Source organism: Tachyglossus aculeatus, chromosome 16 (genome assembly GCF_015852505.1).
Source record: "Tachyglossus aculeatus isolate mTacAcu1 chromosome 16, mTacAcu1.pri, whole genome shotgun sequence".
In the NCBI taxonomy this organism is placed as follows: domain Eukaryota; kingdom Metazoa; phylum Chordata; class Mammalia; order Monotremata; family Tachyglossidae; genus Tachyglossus; species Tachyglossus aculeatus.
Genome location: NC_052081.1, coordinates 7,687,590 through 7,707,976, shown reverse-complemented (window position 1 = coordinate 7,707,976; position 20,387 = coordinate 7,687,590). Strand labels below are relative to the sequence as shown.

The 20,387-nt window shown below is 42.5% G+C and overlaps 1 protein-coding gene across 2 annotated transcripts in view; it reads left to right on the top strand.

Annotated features, from left to right (window-relative positions):
- Positions 1–5,766: 5,766 nt before the first annotated feature.
- Positions 5,767–20,387, top strand: part of SLC9C2 (solute carrier family 9 member C2 (putative)) — a 42,105-nt gene continuing 27,484 nt past the window's right edge. For both annotated transcript variants that reach the window (XR_005454429.1, XM_038758255.1), the window contains exons 1-9: positions 5,767–5,855; positions 6,458–6,646; positions 8,760–8,860; positions 10,859–10,987; positions 12,426–12,591; positions 14,249–14,365; positions 15,603–15,764; positions 18,591–18,690; positions 19,128–19,271. Coding sequence is in view for 1 of the 2 variants with exons in the window: in XM_038758255.1 (XP_038614183.1) it covers positions 6,502–6,646; positions 8,760–8,860; positions 10,859–10,987; positions 12,426–12,591; positions 14,249–14,365; positions 15,603–15,764; positions 18,591–18,690; positions 19,128–19,271 (1,064 nt within the window). In the remaining variant the exon portion in view is untranslated. The remainder of the gene's footprint in view (positions 5,856–6,457; positions 6,647–8,759; positions 8,861–10,858; positions 10,988–12,425; positions 12,592–14,248; positions 14,366–15,602; positions 15,765–18,590; positions 18,691–19,127; positions 19,272–20,387) is intronic.

Genomic DNA, 20,387 nt, shown 5'->3' with positions numbered 1-20,387 from the left:
AAGCCATTCTTTATATATAAAATAATTTAATAATAATATTTGTTAAGTGTTTACTATGTGTAAAGCACTATTCTAGATGTTGGGATAGGTAAATGTTAATAGGTCACACACAGCCCCACGTGGGGCTCACAATCCAAGTAGAATTACTTCATTTGGCAAATTAAGATTACAGCAGTTGCATTTTGGAGCACATTGACTCAACTAACATTTATGGCAAGATTTTATTTTAATGTACTTAAAAGTTGAGCAAGTCCCTTCCGACTAGGGGCAGTTTGGTGGGTGAAATATTACAGAAAGACTTTCCTGCTGATTAGGTTTGCTAATGCTGACAGGCTGATTTCTGTATTCTGCACCCAGGTGAAGAAAGTCTTGTTGTGATGCCTTTTGCTCCCTATGCTAATTTGAATTGGGTTTGCTTACAGTCAGTATTGTTTGTAAATCAAAGAAGCCAAACTTCTTCAAAAAGAGTTGATTGCTCTGCATACAAAAGTGAGAAATTACGAATTTACCTTTGTTCAGGGATTGATGACAATACTTCCTTTCAGCTTTTCCATAGGGGAAAAGTGGTGATAGGTGGGGTGGGGAGAGAAGGGCAGGGATTTGTTATATTTAAAACTAGATATTTGCTCAATGGCTTTTAAGCAAAGGTAGATTAAGTAAACCTTTCTATCCTTTTAGCAAGTTGTAATTCTAGAAGTGTATGTCTGGTTCTAATCTCTTTTTACTAGGTGAAGTTATTAAGGAGAATGGTGTGCAATTTCTAATTGTTGAATGTCTCTGCTCCATGCTTGCACCAAATCTAATAAATTGCTTTGGGCTAAAACCATATTTATGGGTTTTCATTTTCAAAGAACCCACCCGGCCTGTGCCTCTGAAAAAACACTGCTACACTCACAGGCAGGTGCAGGTTGCACCAGACTTTAAAGCCCTCTGTCTAATCCAATGTTCCTAAAGGTATACCAGGAAACCCCGGGATTCTGCAATGGTACCTTGGAAAAAATTAAGTGAAGCCTGGCCTAGTGGGTAGAGCACGGGCCAAGGAATCAGGAGGACCTGGGTTTTAATCCTTACTCTGCCACTTGTCTGCTGGGTGAGCTTGAGCAAATCACTTAACTTCTCCGTGCCTGTTACCTCATCTTCTAAAATGGGGACTGAGATGGTCAGCCTAATGTAGGACAGGGACTGTCTTACCCCAGTGCTTGGTACAGTGCCTCATGCTTAATAAATTCCATAAAAAATACTAATTGGCTTCCAATCCCAGATGGCCCTGATTTAAAAAAATACCTTAAAAATTGGTGCTTCAAAATGGAAAAAAATGCACTTTCATTCCATTCAATGCTATTTGAGTGCTTACCATCTGCAGAGCACTATACCAAGCGCTTGACAGAGTACAGTACAGTACAACAGAGTTGGCGACACGTTCCCTGCCCGCAACTAGTTTGTAGTCTACAGGACCTCTCCATTCACTTTTTCTGGGGGTCTGTCTCCGGGTATTGCATGGACCCGGGAGTCAGAAAGACCTGGGTCCTAATCCTGCCTCCACCACTTGATTGTTGTGTGACCTTGGGCAAGTCACCTAACTTCCCCATGCCTCAGTTCCCTCATCTGTAAAACGGGGATTAAGACTGCAAACCCTATGTGGGACAAGGACTGTGCCCAACCTGATTACCTTACATCTACCCCAGAGATTAGTACAGTGCCTGGCACCTAGTAAGCACTTAATCGTATTTACTGAGCGCTTATTGTGATGATGATGATCATGCAGCACACTGCTCTAAGCACTTGGGAGAGTACAACACAAGATAGCAGATGCATTCTGCTTAAATACCATTAAAAAAAAGCAACAGGCACCAACTTTATCTGGTTTTTTGTTTTTTTTTTTATCCTCTAGAAGTACAGGAAATTCCTGGGCTGGGGTCCACGTGTATGGGAAAGGGTGTGGAGAAGGGAAAGTCGAATGGGGGCGTTGGCTTTGCTTTTGCACGTGTATTGCCCAGGGGTCCTGTTGCGGGTCGGTCACCGGAAAGCTCAGCTCCAGTTCCTTGAGAGTATCTGTGTGTCCATAATCACGATTTCAAAAGGGGTTTGGGTCTTTTAGTACGAAAAGCAGCAATCTCCCCCTGCCAAAATAAACCAGAAACCGAAGGCTTGTCGTCTAATTTGAAAAAAAGCACCGATTTTGGAAATTTCTTTCCTCTGGACAATGTTCATTCAGCTCTACTCCCTTCATCAGAAGCTATTAGGTCGTTGGAGCGAATTTATTTTAGCATATAAGTGTCACCTTTTTTTAATGTGATCGCAATATTCACAAGAGTCTCCGGCTTTGGGAACAGTTTTTTTTGGAGAAAATTTAAAAACAATGGAGCTATTAAGGCGATGATCTCTGTTTTCCGCCCATCAGAAAGGTCCTGAGAGTCGATGAAGAAATGTGAGTATTTTTGGTTATCTCCATAAATTTCAGTGTGTGTGTATGTGAGAGAGAAATCCCCGCATTAGACAAAATTTCAAAGCAGTTTTTATTGATTCTTACATAGCTTGCTTTGTAATTAGTGATCGAACTTTTGTATGCAATGCTCTGCTCACAGTAAGCGCTCAATACGATTAAATGAATGTTTTAATTTTAAATTCATGCTTGAGAATGCTCGACCTCAAGTAGAAATAAAGAGGAGTTAGTTCATTTATGTTTAATTGAAATGGATGTGAATGTCTAACAGTAGGGTTTATGTGAGAAGCATTGTGGCTCAATGGAAAAGAGCCCGGGCTTTGGAATCAGAGGTCATGGGTTCAAATCCCGGCTCTGCCAATTGTCAGCTGTGTGACTTTGGGCAAGTCACTTGACTTCTCTGTGCCTCAGTTTCCTCATCTGTAAAATGGGGATGAAGACTGTGAGCCCCCCGTGGGACAACCTGATCACCTTGTAACCTCCCCAGTGCTTAGAACAGTGCTTTGCCCATAGTAAGCGCTTAATAAATGCCATCATTATTATTATTATCATTATTTAGAGTATGCCACATTGAAAATTGCTGGTTTGATAGAACTACACAATTAAACTGCAGGAAGAAAGGTGTTGCAAAGTCACAAAAAGTGGATTTAGGGTGCTTTTAATCAGTAAAACCAATCTGTGGATCAGCACGTAGAATCAACAAAATTAAGGCCAGTTGAGACGCTGCAGGTGTTAGTTTTGTGACTCATAAAGAAGTAGGCTGATGTGGTCATTGGAAACGTGAACCAAAACTTCACGTTTTAGGTCACTCTGACTGCAGCACTGCCCAGTTAGATTATGTTGAAACTAACAAAACCGAAACAGTATTGAGTGTCTGTACTCCAGGCTTCTGAAACCCTAATCAGCTCCAGGCCTTTCACATTTTACCCCCTAATCACTTTACTATTCGCACTAGGTTCAGGACCATTATGACCTAGGGTGTGGTGACATGAGGGATTAATGAACAGAAGCATATTAATTAGAATTCAGAGGCGCCCTCACCCTTTATTCTGGGGGTTTATGCCTATCTTTGTAGTGGGTTTCTATCCCCTGGCTTCATTCATTTCGGGAAATAGAGACCTTGTTATCACGCATGGAAATGCCTTTGAAAGGCATCTCTTTAAACCCATTATCTAAACCTTTGCCGCAGGCTAGGCGACTTCATGTTACGGTGAGTTGAGTTTATGGGCGCTGCTAATCAGATTTATAGTTTGTGGACGAGTGTGCAACATGTGTATTGGAGCCTGTAGGTGAATAGCAGTATAGCTATGCATACTTGTAATTACTGCCTTTGTAAAGAAATATTGAGCCCTGAACTGATCGGTTAGAAATGTTTTAATGGCTAATTTTAAATTAAATACTGATAGTGTAACCAACCCTCAATATATGCAGCATGATTTTAAATGAAGCAGATCAGGCAGTTGTGACAACTGCAGCGTGGCTCAGTGGAAAGAGCACGGGCTTTGGTGTCAGAGGTCATGGGTTCATATCCCGGCTCCACCAATTGTCAGCTGTGTGACTTTAGGCAAGTCATTTGACTTCTCTGTGCCTTAGTTCCCTCCTCTGTAAAATGGGGATTAAGACTGTGAGCCCCCCGTGGGACAACCAGATCACCTTGTAATCTCCCCAGCAATTAGAACAGTGATTTGCACATAGTAAGCGCTTAATAAATGCCATTATTATTATTAAAAGGTTTGCTAAGCAGAGAAGCAGTGAGGCCTAGTGGATAGAGAATAGGTCTAGGAATCAGAAGGACAGTGGTTCTAATCCCTGCTCTGCCACTTGTCTGTGTGTGACCTTGGGTGAATGACTTCACTTCTCAGTGCCCCAGTTATCTCATCTGTACAATGGGGATTAAGACTGTAAGCCCTATGTGGTACAGGGACTGTGTCTAACTGATTAATTTATATCTATCCCAGTGCTTAGTACATTGCCTGGTAAGTTCTTAACAATTTTCATAAAAAAGGTTGGAATTATTTGTGTGAATTTAACTTATTTGTCATCTCATTTCATAATCGAAAGCTCACTGTATAGGAATTTAGTGCAAAATTTTGTGCAAGCATTTTGGTATGAACGTATGAGAAACTAAAATTGAAAACCTGACAACGTTGGTAAATAATGGGCTATTTGGCGATGGGGGCAACCGGAGGCTTGGGCCTTTTTCTCACTCTGGGAAAAATCTCTAGGGCTGAAGAGTGGGGAATGTGATTGATTGAGGTGTTTTATTGGTAGCAGGAGACATGGGGAAGATTTGAAGCCAACTGAAGCTGGTGGAAGCCCCTTGGTACTGGAGAGGCTTTCTTTGAAGGTGAACTGGAGGTTGCCAGCCTACTCTTTTTCCAAGCACACAAATTCTGCTCCCTCAAAGTGAATTATTGCCAAAAGTCTGCTTCTTGGAGAATCAGGGTGCAGTTAACAAAGGGAAGGTGATATATGTGTGTGAGAAAGAGATAAAGACAATGGATGAGTGGGGAAAAAAGTGGTGAGGAAGGCAGTGGTCAAGGATGAGAAGGGGTAAATTAGAAAACCCAAGAAGAGAAAGAAGCAGAATTGGCCTAGTGGAAATAGCATGGACTGGGAGTCAGAAGACCTGATTTTTTTAAATTGTATTCATTAAGCGCTTGCCAAGTTCCAGACGCTGTACTAAGTGCTGGGGTAGATACAAGTTAAGCAGGTTCGACATAGTCCCTGTCCCACATAGGACTCACAGTCTTAATCCCCATTTTACAGATGAGGTAACCGAAGCAGAGTCAAGTGAATTGCCCCAGGTCACACAGCAGACAAGTGGTAAAGCCAGGATTAGAAGCCAGGTCCTTCCAACTCCCAAACCCATACCCTATCTTCTAGGCCATGCCACTTCGGTTCTAATTCCGGGTCTGCCAGTTGCTTGCTATGTGATCTTGGACAAGTCACTTAACTTCTCTGTGCCTCAGGTCTCCTGTTCTCCCTCTTATTTAGACTGTGAGCCCCATAATAATAATAATACTGATGGTATTAAGCGCTTACTATGTATCAAGCACTGGGATAGGGACTGTGTCCAACCTAATTAACTTGTATCTACCCCAGCGCTTAGAACAGTGACTCTAAGAGCTTAACAAATACCTTAGAAAAAGATATGAGAGAAAGAGAACTGTGAGGAGGAGATATATATTCTTCATCTGGTGTGCTGAGCTTGTTTTGATTTGGGAGTTGGAACTACCAGTCAGATGTGAGCCCCGAAGGCAAGAGCCAATGAGGGCAGCCCCAGAAGAACTTGTCAGTTGGTGGGCATTATCTGCGACAAACTGATGGGGAGATGAGGATGTCCTCCCCTTGTTATTAGCTGGGGCCTGTCTCTCTTTCTGAAGTAGCTTGGAGTTGGAGGGCGATACAGGTGATGAATTTGATGTGGGGGGTACTGATGGGGATGAAAAAGAAGATTTATCTGTGTTGTTAGAGGGATGAGGGGCTAGGTGGGCAGTTGGAACGGCAAAATTATTTGAGAGAAAGCTGTGATGACCAGAGGTTGCAAAGTCATGGTGAATTGGACTCGAGTCATTTTAAAAAGGGTTACTATAGCCCAGATAGGTGTTTTTTCAGAGTCCCACAGAAGAGTTAGTATATCTAAAAATGATCGAGTATCTCAATAATAATAATGGTGGTATTTGTTAAGCACTTACTGTGTGCCAGGAATGTACTAAGCCCTGGGGTAAATACAAGGTAATTGGGTTGGACACAGTCCATGTCCCACATAGGGCTTAATCCCCATTTTTCAAATGAGGCAACTGAGGCACAGAGAAGATGAGGGACTTGACCATGGTCACACAGCAAACAAGGGGTAGAGCCAGGTATTTTAGGACAATTTGGGCCCTACAAGGCACATTCCTACCTAAGGAGTTAGGAAAGAGAAGGAATGCACTTAGTGTGAACAGACTAGTTTTAAGTGGAAATGACTAACTCTTCTACATGGTCTCGTTTTCCTTTTGATATATGCAGGGCAGTGGTAACTAAGACTTTAGTGGGTGAAATCAGTAGATTTTATGATGGAATTGAAGCCAGCAGAGCAAAAAGTGAATGGCATCTTAAAGGAACCAAACTCTTATAAATTAGTCTGTGGGAGATATATTAAAGTCCCTGAAGAGTCACATGTGTTGCTGCTAATGTTGTCCATCATTGCGGTTGCAGGTAGGTGCGATTACAAGTAGACATAGGTGCTAACTTTGTATTTAAGCTTGGGGACCAAGGAGGGGGAGTGGATTTTTGGGGTGTTGAGAATTAGGAGGGATCAGGCTTGAAAAAGCTGTAAGGCCAGAAAACCACCAAAATTCATTCAGTGGTGTTTATTGAGCACTTATTCTGTGCAAAGTATTAAGTACTTGGGGAGAGTACAATACAACAGTGTTGGTAAACTCTTATCTCTGCCACAAAGAATTTTCAGTCTTGAGTGGGAGCCAGAAATTAAAATAAGTTATGGAAGTGTACATAAGTGCTGAGGGTGGGGGGTGGCTAGTGAGAGCTTAGTTGGGGTTGGTCTCTTGGAGAAGGTGTGATTTTTAGTTAGCCCCAACTAGAAGCTGTGATTTGTCCCCATAACCCTCGAGGTGGGCACATACACCAGTAGAGAGGACTCTAGGACTCCACTGGATTTTAAAAAGGTGTTTTCCTCTGCTTGTGGACCTATTTTCTACTTCCTTCTTGTGCACCTCATAAAAAAGAACCTGGTTTTGAGCTTGTGGGAGAGTCTCGTGGATTTAAATCCAGCCTTTAAGCGTTGGTTTAGTCAGTGAAGGAGTAGATATTTGATGGAGCATAAAGCTACATATGCTTTTTCCCTCCCATGCAGAGAAGCAGCGTGACTCAGTGGAAAGAGCACGAGCTTGGGAGACAGAGGTCGTGGGTTCTAATCCCAGCTCTGCCGCTTGTCTGCTGTGTGACTTTGGGCAAGTCACTTAACTTCTCTGGGCCTCAGTTACCTCATCTGGAAAATGGGGATTAAGACTGTGAGCCCCATGTGGGGCAACCTGATTACCTTGTATCCCCCCAATGCTTAGAACAGTGCTTGGCACGTAGTAAGCTTAGTAAAAGCTTACTAAATAGCTTAATAGCTTAATAAAAGCCATCATTATTATTACTAAACTAAGGCCCTGTGTGAGAAGGCAGTGCAATTTTGGTCTTTTGTTGTCAAAGAAGCGACAGTATTGGAAGCACCCTTTGTGTCTAAAGTGCCTATACAGTATTTCCCCAAGATGCGTAAGGGGCCAGCAAAGGTGCCCTACTGAATTTCCTTTGTTAATAATGATAATAATAATAATAATACTTGTGGTATTTGTTAAGCACTTACTTTGTGCCAGGCATTGTACTAAGCACTGAAATAGATACAAGATAATCAGAGGGAACACAGTCTGTGTCCCACATAGGGCTCACAGTTTTAATCACCATTTTACAAATGAGATAACTGAGATACAGAGAAGATAAGTGACTTGCCCAAGGTCACGCAGCAGACAAGTGATGGAGTGGTATTTAGAACCCAGATCCTTTTGATTCCCAGATCCGTGCTCTATCCAGAAGGCAACACTGCTTCTTGAAATGCGAAGGGACTTTAAATCAACACGATAGATAGATGGACTCTCATCATCAGTAGCGTGGAATTCAAATCCGAAGGACAGCTAGAGTTCATTCATTCATTCAATCGTATTTATTGAGCACTTACTGTGTGCAGAGCACTGTACTAAGCGCTTGGGAAGTACAAGTTGGCAATGTATAGAGACGGTCCCTACCCGACAACGGGCTCAGAGTCTAGAAGGGGGAGACAGACAACAAAACAAAACATGTGGACAGGTGTCAAGTCATCAGACTATATATTATATGCTGGCCAAGCCACTGCATCTTAGTCATTCCTATTTATTGAGCACTTACTGTGTAAAGAGCCCTGTACTAAGTGCTTGGGAGAGCACAGTATAGCAATAGACACATTCCCAGCCAACAACAAACTCACCACAGAAATGCAGAACCCAGAGCCTGGTGTCTGAGGTTTGATGTCCGGAAGGTAGCCAATATGTGCACTAGACCATTGGCACGCCACTGCCAGGACCCAAAAGGTGGCAGCTGGTCACCCCCATTGGTACATGATCCAAAAATTGAGTTTTTGAGTCCGTACCAAAGGGGGCTGCCCCAGTGGTCAATCCAAGAACCGGGAGGTGTGCCGCAGAGAATGCTGAAGGGGATGACCTGAAGATAGGATATTTTTGCCAATATAATGTTTGAACTTTGTTTTTCCTTTCTATACATTTCCACCCAGGCCTGTTAAAAACTTTTTTAAAGCACACCCGTGTGCCTATCCTGGCAATTCTTCTCGTATTCGGATTTATTCTAGGACAAGTAGGCCGCCGGTATAAAGAGGTAATTTCATAATGATGGTATTTAAGTGCTTACTAAATGCCAAGTTCTGTTTTAAGTGCTGGGGTAGATACAAGGTTATCAGCTTGGACACAGTCCCTGTCCCTCATAGGGCTCACAGTGTAGGTAAGAGGGACTAATTTATATTACAGATTAAGAAACCACTGATGTTGGTTTAGAGAGCTAAAGAATGGACTCCCCCACTCTCCACCCACTCCCAGCCAGAACATGTAAAATAACCTGTGTATGAAAATTCTCCTTAAAAATCTGAAAACCTGATATCAAAAACGTTGCTAAAGATGTCAGGTTCTGGGATGGGAGGGAGGTCTGTTGACCCAGGAGGCAGCATGCTTTATTAGGGCTCTGGCCAGGAATCTAGGGATCTCCCTCCCTTCCATTCTTGACTCAGTCTCTGTCCTGAAGATTATCACCAGAAGCAACTCACATCAGTTTGTTTAATCAGTCAATCAATTAATTGTATTTTCTGAATGCTTACAGTGTGCGGCGCACTATACTAAGTGCTTTGGAAAGTACAGTAATAGAATTGGTAGACACGTTCTCTGCCCACAACAAGCTGACAGTCTAGAAGGGGAGAAAGACATAACATAAATAAATTACGGGTGTTTATGTAAGTGCTGTGCGGCTGTGGTGGTGGAGGGGGGTAAATGAAGTGAGCAAAGCAGGGTGATGCAGAAGTGAGTGGAAAAAGAGGAAATGAGGGCTGGGAGTGGGAGAAGAGGAAACCTGGGCTTAGTTGGGGAAGACCTCATTTTTAATAAAATGAGAGTGCCCTCTCCTTCCTACACCTAAGGATGAATTAGATAATCTTGTGTTCAAATATGACAGTGATGATGAGGAAAGAAGAAACTGATAATATTCTCTGGGCAGTTTGGGGAAAGATCCTGATGAAGGGCAGCGTGGCTTGGCACAGGGTCATTTTCAAGTGAAAAGTGTCATTATTCATCTGTGGTCAGCTAGCTCTCTGGCCCTAACATCTTGGGGAGTGTAGTCCAGAATTTTCTAATGATTAAGGACCCCTTGGACTGGGAATAAAAACCTGTGGGTTTATTGACCTCTGCCATAAAAAAATGGGCGGAAGACGATGTTTTGCCATGGGAGATTGCCGAGACAGCCCCGTGTCAATTTAAAGTTTCCAGTGTTGCTGCTTGGCAAGTGAAAGCATACAATTACAGGAGGATAGGCTCAGTGAAGTTTTGGGTTTTAAAGAAGAAGCTTAGCAGAAGTTTATGATCTGGCTGGAATGACTTTGGGGCGAAGGCCTTGAATAACTTTCTAGCCAGCACTGAATAAATAGATATGGGGCTTTTCCGTGAACACAATTAATCAGTGGTGTTTATTGAGGGTTACTATGTGCAGAGCACTCCCTTAGGAGTACTGTACTCTCTTGCTTGGGAGAGTATAATACAGAATTAGCAGTCACCTTCTCTGCCTAGAACGGATTTAGAAGACCATTTAGTGTTTGGATGTCTTAGCTAGGGAGTGGTAAGCATAACTACGGACTCCATAAATGTCAGTGGTCTGCAACTAAGAGTGGTAGAAGGAACACCCAGGCCTTTTGGAGTGAAGGAAACCACTGATTTTTAAGAAAAAAAAAAATCAGTTTTCAGTGCCAAGAGACTGAAATTTTCAAGATCCACTGGGTATGCCTACCATTTTGACAGTTAGAAGGATAATTAAAGATATGTTTTCAATTCATTTAACGGCCCCCAGAATTTTCAGCAGCTCCTAGAAGACTTCAGAGAGAAAGTCTCCATGTGTTAAAAATACTGTACTGACCCTGGCACCTATTGTATTAGTCACTTGTTTTCAGAATCTCATAGGGAAAGGCTTTATCAACTCATTGTTTCTCCAGGCAATATTTAAATAGCCAAGTCAAGCAGATGATTGCATAATTTGGAACTAACAGAAGAAAATTAAATGTCTCACATTTCTTAGTGTGTCAGATTAATGTACCCTTGTATTTGTGTTTTGTATTATCAGGTTTCTATGGTTATTTATCCTATTCTAACTACCAATAATTATGCACTTTTTCATTTCTTCACTCCACTAATAATATTTATGGCTGCAATGGATATGGACTTTTATATACTCAAAAAACTCTTCTGGCAGGTAAGAGCCTTCTTTAAAAGAAATTGCAGCTTTCTAGTAGTCTCATTAACAAGACACAGCTGGTGTGGATAAATACAAGCACAGGTGATCCGAATGTTTTTTAATCCCGTAGTTCATTTGCTTTCTCCTCTGGAGTAACCAGCAGAAAGTATTAATCATATTTATTGAGTGCATACTCTGTGCTGAGCACTTTACTGTTTGGGAGAGTACAATATAGCAGAGTTGGTAGATATGTTCCCTGTCCACAATGAGCTTTCAATCTAAAGGGGGAGTATTACAGTGAGTACTATTGCTACTAGATAAACTGTATAAAAAAAAAAATAGTGTGCTCTGCACACAGTAAGTACTTAATAAATACAATTGCGTGAATGAATAACAGTAGTAATAATGGTATATAAATGCTTGGTATGTGCCAAGCATTGTCCTAAGCCCTGGAATAGGTACCTACAAGAAAATCAGGTTGACCACAGTTTAGATGGGAGGAAGGACAGGCATGTAATCCCCATTTTACAGGTGAAGAAACCAAAGCACAGATAAATAAACTACTATTACTAGTAATGGATGAAAATTTTCCCTAATTAGGCTGGGGACACCAGCACATTCTCTTTCTCCTGTTTCCAAGTGAGCATTTTTAGTCAACTTCTTAAGTCAAACAAAACAAAAGTCACAGAGTTCACTGTTTAGCAAATAAAGCACCTCAGCACAGAGAGACAACTACAGAATAGGTTATTTATTGGTTGGGGTAGACATGACCTAATAGTAGTTTTGAAGTTATTTCCCAATTAAGGGGCAGTGTGGGTTAGTAGAAAGCTCAAGGGACTGGGAGTCCAGAAGCCCAGATTCTAGTCCCAACTCTGTCATGGACATGCTTTGTGTCTTTGGGCAAAGTATGCAATCTCTCTGGGCCCTAGTTTCCTCATCTGTAAAATGGGCATAAGATATTTGCTCTTTCTTTTAGAATGTGAGCCCCGTGTGTGACAGGATCGTGTCTTATCTGGTTGTTTAGTATCCACCCTAGCACTTGGCACATAGGAAGCACCTAATAAATGCCATCATTATTAGGCAAAAACATATTTAAGGTACAGGAAACTTTATGGATTTCATGTATGGGTTGCTCCTCAGGAATGGTGAGGGGAGCAGAGTAGGGACAGGATTTGAATTCAACATTATTACGGTAATTTGTGTGGAACAGACACGTTCCCTGGCCAAAGAGTATGTCCTTAATAAAGATCTCCAAATAAAAAAAAAACAAAACAAAAAACAAACTCACCTGTTGTACATTATATGTACATTATAGGATAAAATATATTTTAAGGTCCCTCCTAACTCTGCGTATCTTCAGAATATCCAATAAATACTCAGTTATTAAGAACTGACAAAATGCAATGAAAATATCTAGAGCTAAGTGAAGTAACTTGCTTATTGATTGACTTCACAGGTTGCCATGCTTGGATGTAGTAACTTTTTCATGACGTTTATTTTAATTGGCTATTTTACCCTGAAATACAATAAATACAAATGGGAGCTCGGCTCCTGTCTACTGTTTGGAGTTGTTCTTGGCATTACAGATCCTCTTCTGGCTGTGAGGCCCTTGAAAAATCTTGGTATGCTTTCGTTTCTTCATTCTTTGTCTCAGAGATCAAAGGTACAGACTTTTATTTTACATGTACAGTCTCTTGTACTCCAAGTTTGGTTTCCCAGTAGATGAGGCATGCGTTCTATATCCCCTAGGGTACACCTTGGGGCACTGAGAGGGGTAAGTTGTTTCAAAAAAAAACGGGCAAAGACTCAGACCTGGCACTTTTGGGATCTTTTGGGATTGGGCCATCTTTGAGAATTTCCTGAGGAGTGCCTCATACCTGAAGCAGTTTAGTCTCCTGGATTTGGGTGGGGTGCTATTACTTCACATACAAAGCACAATAAAAGAATTGCAATCTGAGATACAGGAAGAACCAAAGAAATATGTTTCAAGTAATGCTCCTTAAATCCCCTTTTTGAGAACAGAGGTGAGAGAGGGGTGAGGTGTCAATCAGGCAACGTACTGGACAACCAGGAGGGATGTAGAAGAACCCAATCACACTATCAGAAATCTGCATTTCCTGTGAGCAAATGCAATGATCTCAGCCTCCGTCCAACGTGATACCAAATTATGACAGTAGGCCAATTAAAAAAATTAGGAGTGGATTATTTGGGGACCACTGACACATCAGTCTGGGGTTAAAATAATTTTAAAATGTGCTTTTTTTTAAAGAGAAACTTAACATTAATATACCCCATCCAAACACTGCGTTATGCGTGCAAAATTATACATACAATTGCCTTAAGCAAATAAAAGTGTATAGCAAGACAGATAAACAGTAAGATAATGGTGTTTAAAATATTTTATTGCAAAACATAAAAACAAGTAACAAGTTTTAGTCACTTGTAGAAAAATCCTTTTGTATGCATTTTAATAACAATAGGCAATGAGTGATTTCTAATTCCTTTGAAAATTTGATTGGGGAGACAAATAGGGTTGATTTGGTACCTGGACCCTAAATGTATTATGTGGCCAATGACATTAGTCACATGATGATAATAATAATAATAATAATAATAATAATAATGGTATTTGTTAAGCGCTTAGTATGTGCCAAACACTGTTCTAAGCACTGGGGTAGATACAAGGTAATTAGATTATCCCAAGTGGGGCTCACAAGGCTTAATCTCCATTTTACAGATGAGGTCACTGAGGCACAGAGAAGTTAAGTGACTTTCCCAAAGTCATACAGCTGACAAGTGGCAGAGGCAGAATTAGAACCCATGACCTCTGACTCCCATGCCCCTGCTCTTTCCACTAAGCCACGCTGCTTCTCCTGTTGATATTCACATGATCTTGGACCCTCATTTATAAAATTAGCTTTGATTAGAATGAAATGAGACATGTTTATGTTTAAGGGACTTACTTGGAGATAAAAAAAAGCCCTGCTCAGAAATAGATTTTGTTTTTTTATGGATTCCCTTCATCGGGCTCCATTTCATTCTATGTCCTTTCGTTGCCCTGATTTCTGTCCTGTTTTCTAGCCTGTTCCTTACAACTTTCCCTGGCCCTGTGCAAATTATTCATTCATCCATTCAATTGTACTTATTGAGCACTTACTGTGTGCAGAGCATTGTACTAAGCGCTTGGAAAGTACAATTCGGCAACAGATAGAGACGATCCCAATTATGGAAAGCACTGTTTTGTAATTAATTTTAACCCATATAGGTTCTTCTTTTTAGGAGTTCCCAAAATGTTAATCGATCTCATTAGAGGAGAAGCGTTGGCCAGCTATGGGATTGCCTCAGTTATACTTGGGATTCTCAAAAATGTGGAACTTCAGAGCCCTGTTCCAAAAGGTAGGGCCGTTGGATTTTCCTGTTTATTTTGTACTTGCAGGGCATTTTGGTTCTAAACCCATCTGCAGGAAGGCTTGATTTCAGCTGTTTCCTTGGAATGTATATATTCCTGTTTATATGTATATATGTTTGTACATATTTATTACTCTATTTTACTTGTACATATCTATTCATTTTATTTTGTTAGTATGTTTGGTTTTGTTCTCTGTCTCCCCCTTTTAGACTGTGACCCCACTGTTGGGTAGGGACTGTCTCTGTATGTTGCCAACTTGTACTTCCCAAGCGCTTAGTACAGTGCTCTGCACACAGTAAGCGCTCAATAAATGCGATTGATTGATTGATTGATTGGAATGTCTCCCCAGAGTCATCTTGAGGCCATTCTCTCTAGCTTTGCTAACTGCTCTGCTCCCTTTTGGGGTCAAGACCTCATTCATTCATTCATTCAATCGTATTTATTGAGCGCTTACTGTGTGCAGAGCACTGTACTAAGCGCTTGGGAAGTACAAGTGGGCAACATATAGAGACGGTCCCTACCCAACAGTGGGCTCACGCAGCCGTGTGCTGAGTTTAGGGCAATCCCAATCAAGGTCACCCCTATGAATGGGAGACGAGAAAAGGAAGGAGTCAGATAAGTGAGAAGCAGCATATCATAGTGGATAAAACATGGGTCTGGGTTCTAATCCCAGCTCCGCCATATGTCTGCTGTGTGACCTTGGGCAAGTCACTTCACTTCTCCAGGCCTCGGTTACCTCATCTGTAAAATGGGGATTAAGACTGTGAGCCCCATGGGGGTACAGGGACTGTGTCCAACCTGATTTGCTTGTATCTACCCCAGCGCTCAGTACAGTGCTTGGCACAGAGAAAGCACTTAACAAATACTATAGTTATTAGGATGCTCAGGCTTTACAGCTTCCCATCATATTCCTGGCCTCCTTTGGATGCAGGTACCAGTCAATGCGTCACTGGGATGAATCCTTTCTTTTTTGGTATCTGTTGGGTCTAGCCCACGCACTTTCTTTCCATTGGCTCTAAGGGGAGCACAGAGCTCAAATTAGCTATGCAGGATAGAGCCTGGAATGACAATTTTCCCATTTTCCCATCTTTCAGTTACAGAGTTTTAAAAAAAATGTTTAGAAAGAGAGCCTCAACTCCAGCGTGACTAGATAATACTTATCACCTATAAGGATGGAAGAGGTCCTGTTCACCCATTTATTTATTCCTTTTTCTCTTTCTCTAGAGGCGCACATTCTATTAAATTTATGCCTCGACATTTTTGGAAGCATTTTATTTGGATTTTGGTGTTCCAAAGTCGTCCAGTACCTCTTGTCTGACATTTTCAGTGACACAGTGGCTGATATCAATGTGTGCTTCTCCATGACATATTTCATCTTCTATGTCGGTAAGTCAGGAAATGAAACTATATCTCTTAGGGCTGTACTGCTTATTATTAACTCTTCCACTCTTATCTCCCTTTCCCAGCAGTCCTCTTTCCTGCCACCCCTTCCTGTTATTGCTCCTTTCTAGACTGTAAGCCCAGCTGAGAGCAGGAAACACAACTGCCAACTTGGTTATATTGTACTCTCCCAAGCACTTAGTAGAGTGCTCTGCAACCATTAATTGATCGAAAACTCTACCATCTTCCTTACTGTACTCCCTTCCTATCAACCTTGGACCCCCCATTTTTTTCCCCTCATCAGGGCATCTTTATAAACCCTTTTTTTCATTACTCTGTTTTTCTTCCTCACTGTGGCCCCTCTTTTTACCACTTTTGAACCATGTCTTATATAGCTCTGATTATGTCTTTCCATCCCTTAATAAAGGTGTCCTTTATTAGGGCTTATTTTTGGCTGGATCTACAAAATGGAGGAAGAAATGAGGGGTGTATTGTGGGCCCCTCTCAGTGGTGAAACGTGGGCAAAATCTCCACAGTGTTGATGTCTTTCATCACGACCTAATGACCACTCACTTTCTTCTTCAATCAGGAGTATTTGCTGAGTGCCTGTTATGTGCTAGAACACCGTGCACAAGTTCCTGAGGGAGCACGATTTAGATTGGAAACTAGATTGCATCTAAGTCTGTTTTATTCTCCCAAGCACTTTTGCACAGTGCTTTTCCCAGAGTAAGCACTCAGTAAATACTATTGTTGGATTACAGTAGCTACAGAACGCAAATCCTGCTCTCAGGAAGCTCTTCCTATGGCCACTTGCCCCAGTGAGAGGTTGTAAGCTCCTTGGGGGCAGGGGAATTGTCTACCCACCCTATTGTTTTGTCATCAGTCAACCTATCAATGATATTTATTGAGCCCTTACTGTGTGCAGAGCATTATTAAGTGCTTGGGAGAGTACACTATAACTGAGTTGGTAGACATGTTCCCTGCTCACAACAGGCTTACAGACTATGTGATTTTTCTCCCAAGTTCTTAGCCCAGTACTCTGCCCAAAGTCCTAAATGGTACTTGTTAAGTGCTTACTATGTAAAAAGCACTGTACTAAGGTCTAGGGTAGATGCAAACTAATCAAGTTGGACACAGTTCATGTCCCACATGGGGCTCACAGTCTTAATCTCCATTTTCCAGATGAGGTAACTGAGGCACAGAGAAGTGAAGTGACTTGTCTAAGGTCATTCAGCGGAGCTGGGATTAGAACCCAGAATTTTCTAACTCCCAGTGCTGGGCTCTATCCACTAGGCCACAGTGCTTCCGATCAATAAATTCTGATGATTGATTGGTTAACTGCCACCCACCAAAATGGCAGCAATGGCCTGGTCAGGTGGACCCTGACCACACCGTGGAATACAGTGACTGGAATTGTGGGTCTCACACTGGAATGGGGGCAGGATCTGTTGGGGAGGGCCCTCCGTGGCCCAAAGATGTAGAGACCCAAAGATGCACTCCTGCTACACACCCAGCATTTGTTGGTGCCGTCAACCTAGGTCTCTCTCAACCCTGTCCCTGCTCCTGGGGCTTTGGCAGCTGTTTGTGCCGACTTCGTTGCCACTTCCCGCTCAGCAGCAACATGAGCTCTAACCTTGAGCTTTCTGGCAGAACTGGAAGCAGGTTACCTTGGCCTTACCGGGAGCCTTTAGGAAATGGCCTGGGGAGGCCTAGGTTGACCGTGGTGGCAGCTGGAGTGGGAGATGAAGCCCGGGAGGAGGAAGAGGAAGTTCCTCCCCTCCAACATCTCTGCTATAGACTGGCAGCCCCTCGTGGGCACGGATCACTTCTACTGCCCCTCTTGTGCTCTCCCAGTAAGCTCTCAGTAAATACCATTGGTTGACTGTTGTGGTGTCACCACCGTGTGTCCCCAAGACTCTCCCGCGGCCTTGGCCGAAAAAGTGGGACCCTAATGGGAAGTGGCGTGGATCCCCTGAAGTTCACGGTCCTTCCAGATAATGCTGGACAGATAGATCTGGTCATGTTATTCAGGAGTGGGGCTGGGATTGAGACCTATAGGTTTCCATGGCCAAAGCTCATCTCTAGATCCAAGGCCTCAGCCTCCCAGCAAAGTCGAACAGGGTTCCCCCAGATGGCAGCATGGCACAATTTCCTGGGCCTCATGATCACCTTGGGTTTGTCATTCCTCAGTTTGTTTTACAAGGCGGATTTTGCACTGGCAGGATTTTTGCCACACAGGCCAAACCTCCCTAGGTGCGTTATGTTTGCAGAGTGGGTTTTTGTGCCAATACTCAAGTGGCAGCAAATGTGTCTCTTCCTTGGTAACTCGGGCAGCGACTAGGAGCTGGTGGCATATCAGGCAATTTGGCCTGGGTGCCCCCTGAAGATCCCTCATTTTGATTTTTTTGTTGTTATTCTCTTGATTCATGTGTTAGTCCAAGGATTGATCTGAATTTAATAATATTCTTCATCCACTGTTTTGGTTCATTTGGGGAAACTGAATGGAACAGTTTTGAAAATCCTCGTTTTTCTCCTGGCGGAAATGGTAGTGAACAAAAGGGGAGGCTGCTGCCACCGTTTTAGTTTTGCTCCTCTTTTAGGGTGGAGTTTTGCCCCACACTGCCCCCAGGTCAATAGAGAGCCATACATACTGTAGCTAAGATGGGGCTACGAGGTGCAGGTTAATTCTGGGACCAGAGCTCTCTTATCAGATTTTCCTTCTTTGCTCTGTAGTCGGTAAGTCTATAACCAAGCAGGCCCAAGGGTTAATTGTGTTCTTCTGGGTGAGTTTGATGATCTCATTTTTTTTTTGTTTTTCTTCTCTTTCTCTAGCGGAGTGGTTGGGCATGTCAGGAGTTGTTTCCATCATGACTCTGGGGCTGCTTTTAGATTCCATAAGCTTTAGACCAGGGATTGATGTCATTGTTACAAGGTGAGCATATACTACTACTAATAGTAATTTGGGTACGCTTGGCCTGCAGGGGAGGGAGATGCCAAGCTGCGGGCTTTAACTTGTTCCTGCAAGACGCTAAGGCCTGGCCCAACCTTGTTCCAAGACTTGACTGAGGATTCTTCTCCAGGACTCTAGGCCCCTGCCAGGCTTTAGGGGCTCGTTGGCACTCTCATTTGGTGGGGCAGAGGGGAGGAGGGTATGGCAGGGCCGCCTCCTTGCCCTCTCCCCCCATGAGTCTCACCCAACTTGGCAACTATGAAGCTGGGGAAACGGTTCTGGATTTTCAGTTCCAGATCCTTTTGTGTGCAGGTAGTGTTCGGAGGAGGGAAAGGGCCCAAAATGGATAATTTGGAAATTCCAAAAAGAAACTCAAAATCAATAGTGTGTTTGTAAAGCATGATTACCTTTCTCCATAGGTTCTTGATACTTTTGACATTTTTGTGCCAAGCTTTTATCTGCTCTATTATTGGCATAATTCTTGGATGCGAGGATCTGAGCTATTTGAAATATCACTCTGGATTTTTCACCATACTCACCTATTTTATCTTGAGCCTCGTAAGGTAAGCCGTGTACCTTGTATTCAGACTCATTTGTAAACTTTTGGTTCTCCAGCTTAAAGAGGAATCCCACAGGTGCCAAGAAAAAAAAAATTAAGGCTTCCTGGGAAGGCTTCTTGTCTCTTATGACTGCAAGTTGTAGACTCAGTTAGTGTGGACAGGGAGAAAGTGTGAGAGCCAAGCAGGCATGGAAAACAAATGAGGGGAAGAACCTGTTAAAAGGAGCAGATAGTCTTTTCCGCTAAAAATAGTCACTCGAAAGTGTGTGTTTAAGAGACTAACTCTACTGCCCTGCCTGGCCAATTAGCTTGACCTAAATATAGGCCTGCTTATTTGTTTAAGCACAGCTAAGATCTCTGCCAAGGCTGTTTAAGTTGCTTGCTTCACAGTTTTCAACTGGTTTAATTTCTCAGTATTTACAGGAATTTGTAAACTTTCTCAACTGAAGCAACTCTCTGAGAACTGTGGTTCTTCCAAGTAGACACCTTTAGCTTGCATAATTAAGGAGCCATAATCAGTTCGGCTGTTTTCAAAATATGAACTAATGAATAGACCTCAGTCACCAAGGCTCAGGGTCTATTACTGGTTGGTGGATAATGCATTCAGTCACTTAGGAAGCAGTCTAGCCTAGTTGACAGGGCTCTGGCCTGGGAGTAAGAAGATCTGGGTACTAATCCCATCTCTGCCACTTGCATTCCGTGTGACTTTGGGCAAGTCACTTAACTTCTCAGTGCCTTGGTTTCCTCATCAGTAAAACAGTGCTTCAATACCTGTTCTCCCTCCTACGTAGACTGTGAATCCCAGGTAGGATAGGGACTGTGTCCAACCTGATTATCCTGTACCTACCCCAGCATTTAGTTCACTGCCTGGCACATAGTAACTTTTTAACAAATACCACGACCATTAGTATTACTAATGTCAGCCACATGCTACCATGGGATGTCTAGACCGCTCACAGGGAAGTTGAGCTTTGATTCTTTTGACACATCAAGAAAAATTAGGTGCCTGATTAATAAGTTCATGTGCTAAGTGCTTACAATGTGCCAAGCACTGTTCTAAACACTAGCCTAGGTACATGATAATCAGAGGCCCCCAGTCTGAGGACGCTGTTTATTTCTT